The sequence below is a fragment of the Oscarella lobularis genome, chromosome 10 (assembly GCF_947507565.1).
Source record: "Oscarella lobularis chromosome 10, ooOscLobu1.1, whole genome shotgun sequence".
NCBI lineage: Eukaryota > Metazoa > Porifera > Homoscleromorpha > Homosclerophorida > Oscarellidae > Oscarella > Oscarella lobularis.
Genome location: NC_089184.1, coordinates 919,881 through 936,735, shown reverse-complemented (window position 1 = coordinate 936,735; position 16,855 = coordinate 919,881). Strand labels below are relative to the sequence as shown.

At 48.5% G+C, this 16,855-nt stretch overlaps 8 protein-coding genes across 10 annotated transcripts; 5 read left to right on the top strand and 3 right to left on the bottom strand.

The window, feature by feature from the left end:
* Positions 1-35: 35 nt before the first annotated feature.
* Positions 36-2,497, top strand: LOC136192441 (ubiquitin-like protein 7). Of its 2 annotated transcripts, XR_010671142.1 has the most exons (9): positions 36-167; positions 217-318; positions 374-468; positions 519-603; positions 661-718; positions 865-1,039; positions 1,089-1,289; positions 1,343-1,535; positions 1,643-2,497. XR_010671142.1 is itself a non-coding variant. In XM_065981048.1 (8 exons), the coding sequence occupies exons 1-8, from the start codon at positions 41-43 to the stop codon at positions 1,448-1,450; spliced, it is 951 nt and encodes a 316-aa protein (XP_065837120.1). In that variant the 5' UTR covers positions 36-40; the 3' UTR covers positions 1,451-1,625. The 2 variants fall into 2 exon arrangements, 1 of the variants encoding a protein (XP_065837120.1); XM_065981048.1 differs by lacking the exon at positions 1,643-2,497 and having other exon boundaries at positions 1,343-1,625.
* Positions 1,452-3,288, bottom strand: LOC136192440 (repulsive guidance molecule B-like). Its single transcript, XM_065981047.1, has 3 exons — positions 3,116-3,288; positions 2,524-3,044; positions 1,452-2,205 (listed from the first exon to the last, which is right to left on the bottom strand). The coding sequence occupies exons 1-3, from the start codon at positions 3,165-3,167 to the stop codon at positions 1,633-1,635; spliced, it is 1,146 nt and encodes a 381-aa protein (XP_065837119.1). The 5' UTR covers positions 3,168-3,288; the 3' UTR covers positions 1,452-1,632.
* A 117-nt stretch (positions 3,289-3,405) lies between these two features.
* LOC136192437 (probable ATP-dependent RNA helicase DHX34) lies at positions 3,406-8,697 on the top strand. Its single transcript, XM_065981044.1, has 29 exons — positions 3,406-3,535; positions 3,590-3,693; positions 3,753-4,114; positions 4,175-4,309; positions 4,367-4,421; positions 4,535-4,602; positions 4,653-4,762; positions 4,821-4,860; positions 4,908-4,988; positions 5,050-5,121; positions 5,191-5,346; positions 5,438-5,545; positions 5,605-5,701; positions 5,751-5,898; positions 5,953-6,019; positions 6,076-6,183; positions 6,242-6,331; positions 6,380-6,454; positions 6,505-6,618; positions 6,682-6,858; positions 6,910-7,067; positions 7,125-7,203; positions 7,409-7,477; positions 7,530-7,612; positions 7,676-7,786; positions 7,839-7,963; positions 8,016-8,192; positions 8,245-8,326; positions 8,378-8,697. The coding sequence occupies exons 1-29, from the start codon at positions 3,453-3,455 to the stop codon at positions 8,688-8,690; spliced, it is 3,447 nt and encodes a 1,148-aa protein (XP_065837116.1). The 5' UTR covers positions 3,406-3,452; the 3' UTR covers positions 8,691-8,697.
* A 13-nt stretch (positions 8,698-8,710) lies between these two features.
* Positions 8,711-9,972, top strand: LOC136192442 (spermidine synthase-like). Its single transcript, XM_065981049.1, has 7 exons — positions 8,711-8,847; positions 8,907-9,027; positions 9,080-9,172; positions 9,225-9,378; positions 9,431-9,514; positions 9,565-9,710; positions 9,769-9,972. Exons 1-7 carry the CDS (start codon positions 8,717-8,719, stop codon positions 9,907-9,909), a joined length of 870 nt encoding a protein of 289 aa, XP_065837121.1. The 5' UTR covers positions 8,711-8,716; the 3' UTR covers positions 9,910-9,972.
* A 33-nt stretch (positions 9,973-10,005) lies between these two features.
* LOC136192438 (peptide-N(4)-(N-acetyl-beta-glucosaminyl)asparagine amidase-like) lies at positions 10,006-12,568 on the bottom strand. The gene is made up of 6 exons (XM_065981045.1): positions 11,230-12,568; positions 11,051-11,161; positions 10,813-11,001; positions 10,561-10,761; positions 10,307-10,490; positions 10,006-10,252 (listed from the first exon to the last, which is right to left on the bottom strand). The coding sequence occupies exons 1-6, from the start codon at positions 11,842-11,844 to the stop codon at positions 10,071-10,073; spliced, it is 1,482 nt and encodes a 493-aa protein (XP_065837117.1). The 5' UTR covers positions 11,845-12,568; the 3' UTR covers positions 10,006-10,070.
* Positions 12,027-14,436, top strand: LOC136192439 (dual specificity mitogen-activated protein kinase kinase 1-like). The gene is made up of 10 exons (XM_065981046.1): positions 12,027-12,385; positions 12,447-12,654; positions 12,868-13,014; positions 13,064-13,141; positions 13,199-13,250; positions 13,311-13,435; positions 13,559-13,813; positions 13,869-13,933; positions 14,039-14,084; positions 14,142-14,436. The coding sequence occupies exons 1-10, from the start codon at positions 12,282-12,284 to the stop codon at positions 14,265-14,267; spliced, it is 1,206 nt and encodes a 401-aa protein (XP_065837118.1). The 5' UTR covers positions 12,027-12,281; the 3' UTR covers positions 14,268-14,436.
* Positions 14,437-14,501: 65 nt separating this feature from the next.
* Positions 14,502-15,512, bottom strand: LOC136192444 (large ribosomal subunit protein uL22-like). Of its 2 annotated transcripts, XM_065981053.1 has the most exons (6): positions 15,470-15,512; positions 15,351-15,406; positions 15,253-15,293; positions 15,067-15,201; positions 14,809-15,004; positions 14,502-14,708 (listed from the first exon to the last, which is right to left on the bottom strand). In XM_065981053.1, exons 2-6 carry the CDS (start codon positions 15,388-15,390, stop codon positions 14,566-14,568), a joined length of 555 nt encoding a protein of 184 aa, XP_065837125.1. In that variant the 5' UTR covers positions 15,391-15,406; positions 15,470-15,512; the 3' UTR covers positions 14,502-14,565. The 2 variants fall into 2 exon arrangements, with proteins under 2 accessions (XP_065837125.1, XP_065837124.1); XM_065981052.1 differs by having other exon boundaries at positions 15,351-15,491.
* Positions 14,650-16,854, top strand: LOC136192443 (Golgi phosphoprotein 3 homolog sauron-like). Its single transcript, XM_065981051.1, has 4 exons — positions 14,650-14,725; positions 14,784-15,816; positions 15,867-16,113; positions 16,305-16,854. The coding sequence occupies exons 2-4, from the start codon at positions 15,640-15,642 to the stop codon at positions 16,727-16,729; spliced, it is 849 nt and encodes a 282-aa protein (XP_065837123.1). The 5' UTR covers positions 14,650-14,725; positions 14,784-15,639; the 3' UTR covers positions 16,730-16,854.
* Position 16,855: the final 1 nt, after the last annotated feature.

Here is a 16,855-nt window from a genome sequence, read left to right as displayed (position 1 = left end):
TTCATGTACAATCTTTGCCTTAGCGTACGTCATGGAAGCGATGTTCTACTTGGCCGAGCCGCTTTCTCGACAAAGAAAGGCAGTTAGCGACATGCAATGGGATTCTTCGATAGAAGAAGTCAAAGAAATTGCCGCCAAGGATTTCGATCTGCCTCTCGAAGACGTCGGTAAGGCTTTGTCGCAGCGTGCAAGCGCAAAAACGCGATTTCGCACTAGTTTTAGTCTATCGAGGCCGCCTAATGAAAAATGGCAAGAAGCTAGAGGACTATTCGGTCAAAAATCGATCAACAATTCACGTCTTACCCAGACGAAAAGAAAGTAAAAAGACCAGTTTCCTCGCCTCCCCGTGTAAAAACGCGTAACGCGTCCACAGAAGCGGCTCCTTCTGAAGTCGAAAGTATGGAAACAGAAGATGTGAACGACCTCACGGCACAACTACGACCAACGCCATTGGAAGTTCAAGCTGTGGTCAGTACAATGTATTGACTTTAGAGTTGAATTGCGTCGAGCCTGCGAAGGTATCTGAAATTGTGAGCGATTCCGGTTTTCTTCAATACGTGATCATGAATTCGGCTTCTCTGTCGTCGAATCCCCAAGTGCAGGGTCAGTCCCCTGCCTCGTATTTTTATTCACGTCAATGCCAATGGCTATATTGTCTAGAACTGATAAGGAATTCGGATTTTTTAGAAAAGCTCGGCAATCCCGACGAAGTTCAGAGGTGAGATAGAAGCCTTGTTTTAGACAGAGGAGATGCCCCCGGAACTTTTTATCAGAGCGGAAACAATGGGTGTGGGAGCCTTGGGGAGGGTAGATCGTCCCCACGCACCTGTTTTAGCTGGAAACCGAATCAATGGTGTTATATAGACTTCTTCAAATGCATCCTAATTTGATGCGCGCAGCTCAAAATGCTTTGGGCGAGTGGCTGAGCATGCAGGAGGAGAATACCATGGACGGAACGATGCGTGCGGAGGAGAGAGACGAGGGCGAGCCAAGCCACCAACAGCAGCAGCAGCAGCAGCAATTCGTCCAGCAAGCTCCAGTGAGAACCCACGCACACACGTGCCCCCATCAAAACACACTACATTTAGCCGAGACATATTACGCCGGAGGACGTAGCGGCTGCTGTGGCGTCGGCTCAGCGCAGTCTAGGAGCGCCTCCTCCTCTTCCTCCTCGTCCTCGTCGTCGTCCTCCTCAACAACAACAGCCGGCGGCGATCAGCGTTGACATGGTGAGACAAGCCGTTGCCCAGGCGATGACGAGGTCGCCGATGAGACGATGGGAAACACAGGTAACTAACTATTTGACTATGCATGATCTCGAAGCACATATTTATGGGCGCAGTTGATCCGATTGAGAGAGATGGGCATAACTGACGAGGCGGCATGCATTCAAGCCCTCGAAGCGACCGGCGGAGACGTCGAGGCGGCCTTGAATCTCCTCATGTCTTAGATACACAAGTCAAAGCGTTCTTTATTCCCATACGTGACGTCATGCCTCGCATGCAGAGAAAAATCGGAACAATATACAGAAAAAGGTTAGAGAGAGAGAGAGAGAGAGAGAGACGCATGTCAACAGCGGAAGCACTTTAGATAAATAAAGCCTTGCTAGATGTTAGTCTAAGTAATTATTCCTTATTCCCAGCATCGCAGTCGCTGAGCTGTCGTCGACGAGTAAATGACAAGCCAAATGGGTATTAGGTACAAGAATAGAGTCGGTAGGGGGCGATTGGCGCCGTTTATTCGAAATTCGGCTTCGTCGCTTTCCGCTTTGCGTGCGGCCTCTGTGAAATTGATATTGTTTGTCGTTTTGTAGTCGAATACGCACGAGGTGAAGAAGAACGAATCCTCGTCGACCGCGTCGCATGCGTAGAAGTGCGAAAGGTTTCCCGCCGCTTTCAGATTGGCGGCGTCCAATGAGAGAACGTCTTTCGCCGGGCAACCCGAATGACAGAGCCCGCTCGGCGCCGAGGCGCGCTCCGCCTCCGCCAGCTGTACGGCCACCGTAAAATACATTCCAAAACGACGAATTCGCACGCGAACGTTCGCCCACGAAGCGAAGAGATCGACTCGATTCGAATCGTTGCGTTCGATTAGGTAGCCGGACGATCCGTCGACGAATTCGTCTGCCAGCGGCGCGCCGTTCTCGGCGACGTAGCGCAGTCGTCGATCGTGCGTGCACTCGTTCGGCGCGAATTCGACGATCACCTGCAAAGGAATACACAACCAGGAAGTTAGTTATTATTATAAGTTCGATAACACACAAACACGCGCGTAGGAAGGGAAGGACCGGCGCAAACAGCGAACGACAACTTGACCCCTCAAACTAAACAACGAAGGCCTTGCCGCGTCGCAGAACGACCCCCTCGACTCGCGATTTCCTAAATACCCTAACGGAGGAACCGACCAAAAAGAAAGGAGGCGATCGTATCTTGTATAATCTGAACAAGATTAGGTGTAGATACACGCGGCGGTTTCCCCAGCGCTCGAAAAAAACTAACGTCTAATCGCGCGCGCGCCACTTACCCGACTCGTCGCCGTCGCTTTCAGCGTCGTCGATACGCGAACGTTTTCCACTTCGACGCTCACGACGTCGTCGCCGATCGTCAAAAGTCGTTGCAAGCCGGGTATCGCGCACGTTTGTTCGACGTTGTCGAACGTGACGATGTGCGGATCGCCGAAGAGGAGACACGCCGAGTGAGCGGGGGCCCCGATGGCGCGAGACGCGTTTCTCCACTCGCAGCCACTCGGCGGACGTTCCGTTGCTACTGCCGTCATCGCGGACGGGGTTCGATTCGGCGTTGACGTCGAAACGGTCGAATTTTCGCATAGATCGCTAGTTTCGTCGGCGGCGAGATCGCGTTGGCTGCGCACATGAAGTAGATAGTCGCTTCCGCGGCAAACCGGCGCGTCGACTAGAGACGTGAGACAGTCGAATCGTTTTCGCGCTTCGTCGCATCCGATCGTTTCGTCGTTAGGAGGAGAAGCGATGCACTCGTCCGTTCGATTGGCGCACGCCGACGAAAAGGCGTCGTCGAACGGAAAGGCTGTGAAAGCAAACGAGAGTTTCCCTTGGTGATCGGACTTTCGATCTCGCACGGCGTGCGAGAATCCTTACCGTCACATTTCCATCTGACGAGCACGAGTAGGAGCCAAACGTAGGGCGTCATGATCGCGTTGGCATCGATTGTGAGGGGGGAACGCGTGCAGGGGGGCTCAGCTTTGCTTCGAGGCAGGAATAGCGCGTGTACGACTCCGAGGCACTTTTCGTATGGCTAAGGTAATCGAATCAGAGCGGCTCTGATTGGTGGTCAGCAAGGGGTAGGTTGTCACGAGTGCAGGTGTGGGCTCATGTATCGCTTATCATATTCGTTCAATCATAAACAAATCATCTTTGACCGGAAGCGCTCGTCGACGAGCGCGTACGTTAGAATGAGACGGGGTATCGTCGCACGATGAACGCCGTCGACGACTTCTGGGAAGAACACGAAGAAACGCTCGATAGACTCTTCTTTGGGAGTCGCAGTGTTATAAAGAGGTGCTGGACAATCGATCGGGTTTGTAAATTGCACGATCGAACGCGTTTTCGCAGAGGATCGCATGAGCACAAGGACTTCTGGGAGTTTTTTCGTCGCTATCAAGCGTTCCAGAAACGAAAGGGAGACGCAAAAAAGACGCGAAACGTCTCGCAAAAAAGTCCGCTCTTGTGCCGAAGCGTTTTTCGCTTTCCATCGACTCGCTTTTTTTGGCTCTAGATAGCGGAAAATCTCTCGACCTTCCCGAAATCTACAACAAGCGCTATCGAATCAATTTCTCCACTCTCGATAGCGATCTCAGTCGAAAACTAAACGACTACAAACGCTTTGGAGACAGAAGACGAAGAGATCGAGAACTCGATCGCGGCGAACTGGACGACGGAAAAATCGACGAATTTCGCACTGTTTTGAAACACTTCTTGAATTTTCTTCAAAGGCAGAAATTCGAAAAGCTCGTCAGAATCAAACAGGCTCAAGCGACGCTACCCATTCGACAGTACAGAAGTCAAATTCTCGAAGCGATTCGAAAGAATCAGGTCGTCATAGTAGCCGGAGATACAGGCTGTGGCAAATCAACTCAGGTGATCAGATGGCCTACGGAAAGGTAATGAATATCTCATGTACAATTTTTCACACAAAAGGTGCCACAATATCTCATGAGTGCCGGATTCAAAAAAATCGCCTGCACTCAACCGCGACGAATTGCCTGCATTTCACTCGCCAAGCGAGTCGGTCACGAGACGCTGAATGAGTATGGATCTGAGATAGCCTATCAGGTCAAACTGCTAGCTAAGCATCGCCGTATTCCCGCGTGATTCCATACTTTCTCTTAGGTTCGTTTTGAAGCGAACAAAGCTGCTGATACTAGAATCCTATTTCTCACAGAAGGTAATGAATAAATAATTAATTAATTAATTAAATAAACCGTTTACACTAGAGCTTGCTTTTGTATAAAATTAATTACGTTAAAGTTTTTATTCATAACAATAGTTCTCTTCTAGGTTTGCTTCTTCGTCAGCTTTCATCTGACCCGTGCTTGTCTGGCTACGACGTAATAGTAGTCGACGAAGTAAGCTCCTTTCTCTCTCCTCAGAAGTCCTCTCTACGATTCTCTAATAGGTTCACGAGAGGCACGTGCACACGGACTTTCTTCTCGGCGTTCTTCGTCATTTGCTCACTTCGAGAGGAGATCTCAAGATCGTTCTCATGTCGGCTACAATAAACATAAGGTCGCCGCCGCAGTCCATCCTTTGCAAGGCGGCCAAGTCTTCAATTCCATCTCTTTAGCTTGTTTGCCGGCTATTTTCAAGACGCTCCCGTCATTCAGGTAGACCGCAAAGTTTCCTTAATGCAACCCCAAGTTCCGCTTGGAAGGTCCCCGGTCGACTCTACCCCATTCAACTCGAATACGTTCCCATTCAGCAGACGATCTTTTCTGGGCCTAGTCAACATAGCGTAGGTTCCTCCGCTCCTTCGTAAACGCTATTAGGAGAATATTCGTCGTCTTGTCGTGCAGTCTGGTCCGACGACGAGCGAGAGGTTGGATACGAGTCAATATTTGCGAATTATGCAGCGGATCGATCACAAAGTAGATTTCTGTTTTTGACCCGTTCGGTTGTCGTGGTAATCTTGGGGTTTTTTTTTTGTTCTCCTCAAGTATCCTGTCTCGGAGCGAGGCGATTTGTTGGTCTTTCTCAGCGGTATGAAGGAAATATCCGCTTTGGTTGACGAAGCGCGGCTGTACGCGATGCACACAAAACGATGGATTGTCTTGCCACTACACAGCGCATTGTCAATAGAAGAACAAGATAAGGTCCAGGAGGGGGGGGAGACATTTTCTATTATTAATGAGGAGTCACCTTGCGGTTTCTTCAAGTGACTAAGACGAGGTTTTTTTACTGCAGGTATTTGACATCGCTCCGGACGGAGTTCGAAAGTGCATTGTGTCCACTAACATCGCCGAGACGTCGATAACGATCGACGGCGTTCGTTTTATTGTCGACTCAGGAAAAGTAAGCAAAAAAAAACGCAGCCGTACGTACGTGTATGACGTTAGAACTCGGTGCTCTAGGTAAAAGAAATGGGCTACGATTCGACGTCGAAAATGCGTCGTTTGCAGGAGTTTTGGATTAGCAAGGCTAGTGCCGAACAGCGGAAAGGGAGAGCGGGTGCGTGGTCGCGGGGGGTACGCGCGGGAGATTGGTATTTCGCCTTAAGGTCGCACTGGACCCGGCGTTTGTTTTCGACTCTATTCCGATCAAGACTACGACGCGTTTCAGGACTATAGTACACCGGAGATTCAACGAGTTCCCCTCGATACCCTTATTCTTCAACTAATGGATCTCGATTTTGACGATCCTCGATCGTAAGGCTAGACCTTCGAAGAGTTAGAGAGATTTATTCAACGCAAGTCTGTTAGTTTTTCCTTTATTGAACCTCCTCCTTTGTCGAGTATAAACAATTCTATACTATTTCTGAAGAATCAGGTAATCTTTTGTTTGATGCATTGTTCTATTGAGTCATTGTGTGCTTTCACTTCTAGTCTGCGTTGACTAGAGAGGAGAAATTGACTCCTATAGGTCGAATGCTCGCTAAATTGCCCGTCGACGTGGTCATAGGAAAAATGCTTGTCATGGGATCAATGTTTGACGTGAGATAGCAGCGTCTGTGTTAATACGAGAGATTTCGTGACGTCTGACTTTTCCTAGATGGTGGATCCGGTCTTGACTATAGCCGCCGCTCTGAGCGTGCAGTCGCCTTTTCATAGATTACTGAAAGGAGGAGAGTCTGAAGTTCAGGTAGAGCAACCAACGGTCATTTCTCTGTACACTACTGTATTGTCGAAGGTACGACGAAGAGAATTGGAGTCGGATCACGGTGATGCTTTGACTCTAATGAATGCCTTTGATAGTTGGGTTGAGGTGGGAGAGATAGAGTGCCTTGGTGAATTTGCCCACACGAGATCTTGTAGTTGAAAATGGAAGGTAAGGGCTCGACTCGGCGATGGTGCAAGAAATATGGCTTGGAGAATCAGCGCTTTTACGAAATGGCCAAACTAAAAGATCAGTTTAAGGAAATCCTAGAAGTAAGGACACCAATTTGGAAGAGGAGTACGAGAAGAGGAGTACGAGTCTAGTGCACTTTCTAGGAGTATAAGTTACTTGAGAAGGAGGAAGAGGACGATTCTGACGAGAATTCGTCAGCCAAGAGAAGAAGAGACGGAGAGAGCACCTACGAGAGTCGAAAGAGGAGACGCGAGCTACGGGAGCTGAGACGTAAGCACAGAAAAGAACCTCGACGTAGAAAAGTCCTCAAGATGGAAGACGTAAAGTAGAACCTCGCTCCCTATTCCCCTCTTCACGAACGTACCTCCAAGGCGGAAGAGGAGAGCGAGGGCGACGAAAAAGACGAGCTCGATTTAAAGGATCTCGAATTCAAACTGAGCCACGATCTGGACAAACTTCAAGCAGCGTCGAATTTCAATCGAAGTCTAACCCTTCGAGACATCAACCTGCTTAAAATCATTCTCTGCAGGTGAGATATCTTTAGACGATTTTACCACGCAATCTTTGTATTAATTGGATTGCGTAGTGGACTGTACCCTCAGGTTGCCGTAGCGGATGATTGTAATACGTGGAGGAAGGACTCCGAGCAAGTGTTCCATACTCAGGTAATTGGGTAGAGTTGGCATCTTGTCGTACCTGCGAGGCTTCGCTGTTATGCACATCTATCGTGATTCTGACCATCTTGTCTCTGTAAATATTCACGGAGACGACGGTCGTTTGGCGTTAGTGCATCCGATTTGCTTTTGCTTTAAACTACGGCCACATTGCGCTTCGTAGATTATTCATAGTCTCTCTCTCTCGTGCAAACAGGCTAAGCCATTTGTCGTTCTTCACCCGACGAGCGTTTTTGCTAATCAACCGGACGTACTGCAGTCCAAGGTAGATACACCTGCACAAAAATCGATTTGGTTAACGTTGCTTTGTTTGCGAGATGGGTGTGGAAGAAGGGATGACGGCTACTGGTCACCGAGATAAACTCCGTTTCAGTACCAAGCACGAATTTCTCGCCTATGTGTATGACCCCTTCGAATAGGCATGTTGCGCGCGTGGGAAAAGACATGCATATTCTTTCTGTAGGGATTTGCTTGAAACCACGAAGCCTTTTCTCGTGAGCAATCTGCGCGTTCCCGCTCTGCAGACCCTCCTCTTATTTGCCCAGAATTTAGACACAAATGAAGATTGTAGAAGGTGCAAATGAAAATCGAGCTCAGCGATTGTTTTATCTCTTCCTTACGTGTAGAATTGTTGTTGATGGATGGCTCGAACTTGTCGTGCCAGAAGCGCAGGTAGGTCAGAAGTTGATTGCCGCTGCCCAGCAGCTTCGATCTACGTGGAATCGTCTGTTGGAACTCCGGCTTCAGCGAGGTTTGGACTGGCGCGAGTCTCGTCACAGGGAGAGCGAGTTGCTTGTGTTTAGTGGAGGGCTTGAAGGGAGGTGTCGAGCTGTATCATGCAATGCATCACGCTTCTGGACTGGAAAAAACGCTGGCTCGCAAACTGAGCGAATTTCTCGACAGCCAGATTTCGTATTCGTTTCGTCGTCTCGCTGCGGCCGAGCTTGAACGTCTGTACGTGGGCCCAAAGGACTCAAAAGGTCAGAAAGGTTTCAGAATTAGAGCGTCTAAGACTGCATGCAGAGTTATTAGGAACCGCCGATTCCGGTTCGTCTTGCACTTCTCATCCAACGAAAGGCGGTCAAATCGTGACCGATTATTTGACCTACAATTGGTGCGCGGAAAAAGAGAGGAGAAGCCATTTGCTCATCTTTGATCTGTTTAGTTTATCTTCAGCGATTTTTGAGAGTGATTACGGTGGAGCATTGATGAAGCATTGGAACTGTCCTCGTTGCGGCAAGAGCATGGTCGTGACGATTGCCGAGAAACTCCGACACGAGGACGAATGCAGACAGCAGGAAGACAAAGACACTTTGGAGAAGAAAATCAAGGAAGGCGGCGGTGCCGCACTGAGCGCCTCGTCGCAACGAGTTGCAGAGGGGCTGAGAAAGGATTTCCTTTGCGATAAATGCAAGAAGACTTTTTCGTTCACTGTGACCGAGGTGCTGAAGCACGTGAGAGGACACCAACGGGAATGAGAAAACACGTCCGGGACTAGTGCGCGATGAATGTTCTTCAAGAAGGCTGGTTCTCCGAGAGCGATCACCTCTGGCCGGGGCAGAAATTGTCCTTCGAAGTGACCGACGTCTTATACGAAGGTCGCTCGGCGTTCCAGGACGTCCTCGTTTTCCACAAGTAAATACGAGCACTAGAACAATAGTAGAATTCCTATCCGTCTCTCTCGCGGGGCGCAGCAAACGATACGGGAACGTTCTCGTGCTCGACGGCGTTATTCAGTGCGCAGAAAAGGACGAATTCACCTACCACGAGATGATGACGCACGTGCCTCTTTTCTGCCATCCCAACCCGGCCGAAGTGAGAGTCACACGCACTCTTTCTCTCCCCCCAGCGAAATAGTTTCGCGAAGGTGCTGATCGTCGGCGGAGGCGACGGCGCCATTCTTCGCGAAGCGGTCAAGCATTCGGCGGTGAAACGAGTCACTTTGTGCGAAATCGATGGCGTGAGCGCAACGCGTTCGTTCTCGATCCATCGCGCGATTTTTTTTACACTAGACCGTCATCGACGTGTGCAAGAAGCATTTACCTTCTATGATGACCGGATTCGACAGCGATAAATTGACGCTTCACATCGGGGACGGATTTGAGTTTTTGAAAAAGCACACCGGGAAATTTGACGTCGTTATAACGGACGTTTCGGATGAAGCAGGTACTATGCTTATAGATTTATAATGGGGAAATTAAATTATTTTTTCTTCGAGGTCCTGCCGAGTCGGTTTTCAATACAACGTATTTTCAGATGGTCAAAAATGCTCTAAATTCAAATGGGATACACGTCACTCAAGGCAGGTTGCAGCAGCTTTTGGAAATAACTTTTGAATTTTGTTTGTTTTAGAGGATGGGCCTTGGTTGAAAGGGTCCAAGTGTTTTTACGAATTAGATTTTGCCAAAACCGTCTTTCCTAATTCTTCGTATTACTACGCCAGCGTTCCTAGCTTTCCATCGGGTGAGATAGGCTTTGCGATATCAGCCTGCAGTTCAGTAAGAAGAAAAAAATGAAACGGTGCTATCGATTTCTCTTAGCACTACTTCTGAACAGGATATCCGGTTCGAAGAACCGCTGAGAAAGATTACCAATGAAGAGATCAACGCCATGGGCTTGAAGTACTACAACACGGATGTGCACAGGGCATCCTTTGTCCTGCCTGAATTCACGAGAAAGATTTTAGCTGCTCCTTAGGCACTTTTTACTTCGCCGCCAATTTCTTAGAAAAGAAGGCATCTGTGAAGAATGGCCATCAAATATTTCCTTCGCTGAAGTCAAGGGCAAAAAGGGTAAGTTTTGCTCATTTCTCTCGTACTACAACGCCACGGACAATACAGAATTCGTACAAAAATAATCTAGGCACCGCTGTCTTCAAAAATTAGAGTAATTTCAAAGGGAAAGCCATTCTTGTTGCTAAGTGGCGTTCGGAATAGTTGACTGTGCTGCCAAGCGACGTCGCCTCTGCCACCCAACAGACGCGCACGAAGTTCAAATGTCTTTTTTCCCTGTAATTCAGTCACTTCAATAGCGTCGCTATCTACGCCCAAAATGAACGCCGTTTTTAGGATAAGTTTTTTTAACGTCGTCATACCTCCCAAAGGAATAGAAACGTCTTTTCCGTCACTTATTCTAATGCTCCATTCTACTTTTCCGTTTTCGTATGTAGTCGACGAACACTTGAGTAGTGCGCAGGAGATTGAAACGTCGGCGCCGCCGAGATCAAATTTCCAGCCTATTTCTCCAACGTCAGTTCCCTCAACGCGAGACAAGTAAACCTTACAAAAAAAGTAGTAGTAATCATTCCTACATAGAGCAATGAACGTCTTTATCTGATTTATTAGGTACCATTTCCCAGTCGGACTCCTCTTTTAGGAAGACGTCTGTATAGTCGAAAAGCCCTTCTCTCCAGCTTCTGATATAAGGTGCACTTTCAGGAAGTATGTCATCACTCATGCAACGGTAATACGCGTCATGTACTGGGCTGTAACACACAGCCATGAGCCCATTCGTTAGCTCGTCCTGACTAGGAGTAAACACGTAGCCAACCTAAGTATGAAATGTTCAGTGATCAAAAGGTCTAACTCCCCTATTTCTTACCTGTGACTTGGTTGATCTTATTGACTCTTTTCCTAGTTCGCCTCTTTCCCTTCTCCACGCTTCAGACCCAGATTCCCGACCCTGCAATTCGTCCCCATCTGCCAAACGAACAGTCAAGAACTCAGTCAATTCTTTGACAGTTCGCTGTTGCAACACTGCAACCCGATCCCCAGGCAGTCGACTTTGTATCTATAACAACGTCCCACCGAAAGTCCAGTCACAACGCAGCATTTTTCACCTGCTGATTGAGATGGTGAATAGTGCGAACAAGCCATTCTTCAGAGCACTCCTTTCTCCGACTACGAACCTCGTCATGTTTGGCTGAGTATCTCCAAGTAACATCGGCAATCTAAGAAGTCCTTCACTCACTAAACTACAGACGTGCTGCCTCTATGTTGCTATGGGAACTACTATTACTTCGTCTTTTGAAAAGGCAATGATGTAAGACAACTTCTTGCCCCAGCCCGCTTCATACATTAACGGCTTATTGCATTTATTTTCGCAGGGGTCGCAGTGAAGCCATCGCTGCTGCGCTTCCGAATAGACTTCGACCCACACGTGGTCCGTCCAATCGAGCACGTGACGCACTTCGTAGTCGAGAGCCCGGCAAATGAACGCAAAACAGTTGGCCCACTCGCCGCAACGACCACGACGCGTTTCGAGCAGAATTGCCGGATCATTGTAGCGCGGAAAGCGCGTCTCACGACCGCAGGTCGTGCACGCGTACAATTCGACGCGACTCGCTTGGTGACGAAGCTCCTGTTCGTTCGGGGGGCCCATTCCGCGAGGAAGCGTTTTGGCGTTGCAGAAATCGCATTTGGGACTGTCGCACCAACGAAAGAAATCGCGTTTGAACCAGGACAATAGTTCGAGCAGAAGAGAATCGCGTTCGTCCGCTTTGGATCGATTCTTTGCTTTGGAGCTGAGAAGATCAATTGGAACGAGGCTGCGCGCTTTGGCTTGGAGTAAGAGGTCTTCGTATTGCTTCACGTGAGCGAGACCACTTCGAAGACGAGACAGAAACGCCGTCATGACGCGAAATCCGGAAAAGTTTTGTTGCAGGGCTGCGAGCGCGCGCGCTAACAATTACAAATGACGTCAATAGGTCGGAGTTCTCGAGGACTTGCGGTTATTAGTCGGATAGACTCGTTTTGCGAAAGCGATGGCGTCACCGGAAGCCGTGGACGTTACGTCAAATCACGATCCAGCAGGAGCATAAAAATAGCGCCAAAAAACCGCGTTTCGTCGATCGTCGGAAGCGAAAACCACGAGAAGTCGTCACAGACCACCCCGCCTGATAAGAAGACCTACAGCAGGCTTACATATTGGTCAGATTCCGACCATTCCAGCATTCTTCTCCCGCCGGAACCTCGAGGGACGCGCCTGCGCAAAACCCACTCGGGTCAATAACAGTGACAGGAGAGAGAGAGGGAGTCGCGTCGTACCACTGCACGCACGGACGTCTCACAATGAGCAAAAAACCTAGGAAACCCATTCTAACGATAGAAATACCGCCCAGTCAGGACACTCAACTGCCAGCAGCCCAATTGGACCCACCGCATCCCGATACTCGGTACGTCGTGCGGATATCGGTAGGGGGCCCTCTCATTTCTCCCTCGCTTTTTCTCTCGCAGCGCTTCATCCGATCTCGTCGCCGACGTCGATCGGCTCGATTTGAACGGCGGCAGTTTCGATCAGGCCGACTTTCGGCTACAACGATCCAAAGTCGAAGCCGATCTGCGAGACGAAGATCTCGAACGCCTATGCGAACTCGGCGCCGGCAACGGAGGCGTCGTCGAGAAAGTTCGCCATCGTCCGACGCAGATTGTCATGGCACGAAAGGTGAGGGGGGAAAAATCGAAAAAATTGGAGGAAGAGGGAGACGGTTCACGTGACGTAATGCCCTGTAGCCTTTTTCCGACCTAAGGGAAAGAGGGAGAATCTAAAGGACTATATCTTTTTTTATGCCCCGGGGTGCGAAGAGACGCCTCCTTTCACGCCTTTTTGGTGTTCTCTCTTTCTATTTTCGCTCTGTTTTCCTCCCCTCCCCCTCAGCTCATTCATTTGGAAGTGAAGCCGGCCATTCGAAATTCGATCATGCGAGAATTGAAAGTGCTCCACGATTGCAATTCTCCCTACATCGTCGGTTTTTTCAGCGCCTTCAATTCGGAACGAGAGATTTCGATTTGCATGGAATACATGGTAGGACTCCGCCCTCTTCGCTCCTTTTCACTCGAAAACGAAAATTCAGGATGGCGGATCGCTTGATTTGATTGTGAAACGATGCGGTCGAATACCTGAACAAATGATAGCGAAAATCACCCATCACGTGAGCATCTCCCTCGGGAACTCATCTCCCCCCGCCTTTATCTTCTTCTCTTACCAGGTTATCAGCGGGCTTCAATATCTTCGAGAAAATCTCAAGATAATGCACCGAGGTAGGCGGGGTCATTTTATACAGATTACGGAGAGAAAAGGAAGAGATTTTTTTTGATTAGATGTCAAGCCATCGAACATTCTAGTAAATTCAAAAGGAGGAATTAAGCTGTGTGACTTTGGTGTCAGTGGCCATCTGATCGATTCGATGTTGGACTCCTTTGTAGGCACCCGATCATACATGTCGGTATGGAAGTGTTTTTGTTTAGTTATGAGTGCAGTGATTAGACGGCTACGTGTTTATAAATAGTTAATAGTTGAAGAACGACGAACTGCACTCTTAGTTATTCTGTTGCTCTTTTTCCTGTAGCCGGAGCGTCTCCTCGGCGCGAAATATTCCGTTCATTCTGATATATGGAGCATGGGGTTGGCTCTGATTGAAGTGGCAATTGGACTCTATCCTATTCCGCCGCCAAAGCCGGAGGAATTGCGCGAGGCGCTCGCACGGCCTGTAGCCGGATCAGGGGCTCTCCTGGCAGAGACAGAAGCCAATGCTGAGGGAGATGACGGCAGTAGCAGTCGGACAATGGCTATCTTTGAACTACTAGAATATATTGTGAATGAGGTAAGGCCGCGTGTCTGAGTGCTATAGTGCGTGGTAATGGTAATTGTGGTTTTAGCCTCCTCCAACGTTGCCGGAAAATTGCGGATTTTCTAGCGATTTCACGGAGTTTGTTAATAAATGGTAAGCCAGTATTAGAGATGCAGTATGTACCTTGACGGTTATACAGAAAGATAGATTATTATTAATATGATTTAGAGATGATGACTCAACTTCTTCTCTTTCTAGCTTGGTTAAGAAACCAGCTCACAGGCCTGACTTAGCTGGACTAGCGGTTAGTAGACGCATGCAGCCGAAACTTTGATGATAATTTTGCCACTTTTTTTCACAGGATCACAAGTTTGTCAAGAACGTAAGCGTTTCAAATGCGGAATTCGCCAATTGGGTTAAAAGTACTATGCCAAAAGCGGAGGCACCGCTTCCTGAATATAAGGGACCGCGTAGCTCGGCTGTGTGATTCTTTCAATCAAATTCTTAGCTGTAGATTCTCTGTCGGAGGAGAAAAGTCTATTTTGTTAAGCTTGACGGGACTTTTCCATACCTTCCCTGGTCCTGAAATGTAGATTGGTCTCCTGTGTGTAGTCTAGTATCTATTCTATGTATCTATCTATCGATTGATCGATCTATCTACCCGTCTCAAGTTCTTTCTTTTGGAGTAAAGTGGACTATGCGCGAAAACGGCTGGGATGACTTATGTAAGACGTTTTTTTATTTTGTATCAAGGCAGAAAACGAAACCAAGCCTCCCTATGCTACTCAGTCACGCATTTCTCTCTTCTGCCGAGCCAACTTCTTTTTAGATACTTTCTTCTTCTGCTGTAGCTCTTCCTCAGGTTTTTCCACAATCTGCTCCTTTTCAGTCAGCATCAATTCAATATGACACGGACTGGACATATAGGCTAAGAGAAGCAAACGAGTAAGAGTAGAACCTTAATCAATTAAACTATTATATTATTATTATTATATTTAATTAGGATCTACTAGTGCTCATTTTCTTACGATTTATTCTTCCATGCGCTCTATACGTTCGTCGTCTCATCTTAGGCGCCGCGTTCACTTGGATATGATCGATGGCGAGGGCATCCGTGTCCAGTCCCTTGACTTCGGCGTTGCTTTCGGCGTTTTTAAGCAAATCCAGAAGAAATTGAGCGCTCTTTTTCGGCCAACGTCCTTGCGTCCAATTGTGGACTTTAACCTGGGAGCGCGCGGTTCCTTCATCACACGAGGGTCCCCCCGCGAGGGACGAGGTCGTTTTACCTGCGCTTTTCGGCCTACGCCGCCGTTGAAGCGTCGAAAAGGAACGATTTGCTTTTTTTCCATCACGTCTTTGAGGTAGCGATAGGCCTTGCGTATGTGCATGCCTTTGATCGCTTTGGCCGTTTCTCTCGTGTTCTGTGACATCGGTTCGATTCGATTCGTCGGCGTTCGAGTTCGGGTTCTTACCTTAAAGTGAACTCTCAAGTACGACCCGCGAGCTTTGCATGCTACGGAGGACAACGCGAGTTGAGTCACATTCGATAGCGATTCGAAGGTTTGCTTACTCTTGCTCGGATTTTCTGGCTCTTTTGCGTAGCGAGTCATCTCTATAGGCTACAATCTTCAATAAAACAGAGTGTTTGCAGTCACAATCGCAGTGGCAAAGCCGATTCGAGAGGATTACCTCGCCACGGACTAGGGAGACACGCTCGGGAGCTGAGAGCATGCGCAAATTACTTGTCCTCACTGGGAGTCAACAAAATATACGGAATCCTGTGTTTCTTTATCAGTATTTCGACCCTTCAGCGTTTAGTGATCGCTGATTGAAAAAGCGTTCGATTAATGTAAAAAGGCATGGCGACTCGTCGAACCGGAACTCACGTTCAAAGAATGGAACACAAAGGGGCTGAAGGCGCCCAAAACGACGACGTCGACCCGCAGCCGCCGTCCGAAGACGAAGCGGAAGACTCGAAAGCAACGCGACTCACGCTAATGGAAGAAATCCTACTTCTCGGCATCAAAGATCGCGAAGTGAGTCCTCGCGGGGGGGCCCGATCACGATAAACGAACGACGAACGCAGGGTTACACGTCGTTTTGGAACGACTGCATATCGTCGGGCCTCCGCGGATGTCTCATGATCGAACTGGGCCTACGAAATCGAATCGAACTCCAAAGACAGGGAATGCGACGACGCGGACTTCTAAGTCGAAAAGTCTCGGTCAAAGACCCGCGACAGACGGGCGACGTCCTTCTCGACGAAGCGCTGAAGCACATCAAAGAGACAGAACCACCCGACACCATCCAGAACTGGATAGAGCTCTTGAGCGGTGAGGAAGAGTCAGTTATTATTATTAGTATGCATATATGTTCTTTGATGGGATGTGGGTCTTTCTTATTAACGCAAACTATGGGTAATGTGCCATCTGTCTTCAAGCAGAGGTTTCAGAAATTAAGTTTTTCACCTGTAGTTATAATCTATAAATCTTTTTTTTTTTTTAATCTTGGGTTCCTTTCTTAGGCGAGACGTGGAATCCTCTCAAACTTCGTTTTCAACTGCGCAACGTTCGCGAACGACTGGCCAAGAATCTCGTCGAGAAAGGCGTCCTGACGACGGAAAAGCAGAATTTTCTTCTTTTCGATATGACAACCCATCCGCTTGTGAACGCCGAAGCCAAGCAGCGCGTCATCAAAAAAGTCCAAGACGCGCTGCTGAGTCGCTGGGTGAACGACGCGCAGCGTTTCGATAAGCGAGTCTTGGCTCTCGTTCTATTGGCGCACGCTTCCGACGTTCTTGACAACGCGCTCACGTCTCTATCCGATGACGATTACGAATTGGCCATGAAACGCGTGAAGGAGCTTCTGGACGTCGATCCGGACGTTGAGGCGCAGAAGCCGGGCGCCAACGAGATCCTGTGGGCCTCGGTGGCCGCGTTTGTCAAGTGAGTGGGGTAGTGCGTGGCTGTATAGGTCGGAGGATTCTCGCTTTCTTTCTTTCTCCGCAAAAAGTAATTTGTGTGTATTGAATTTGATTAGTAGAAGATGCGGTAATAAATTACATTTCCTTTAAAC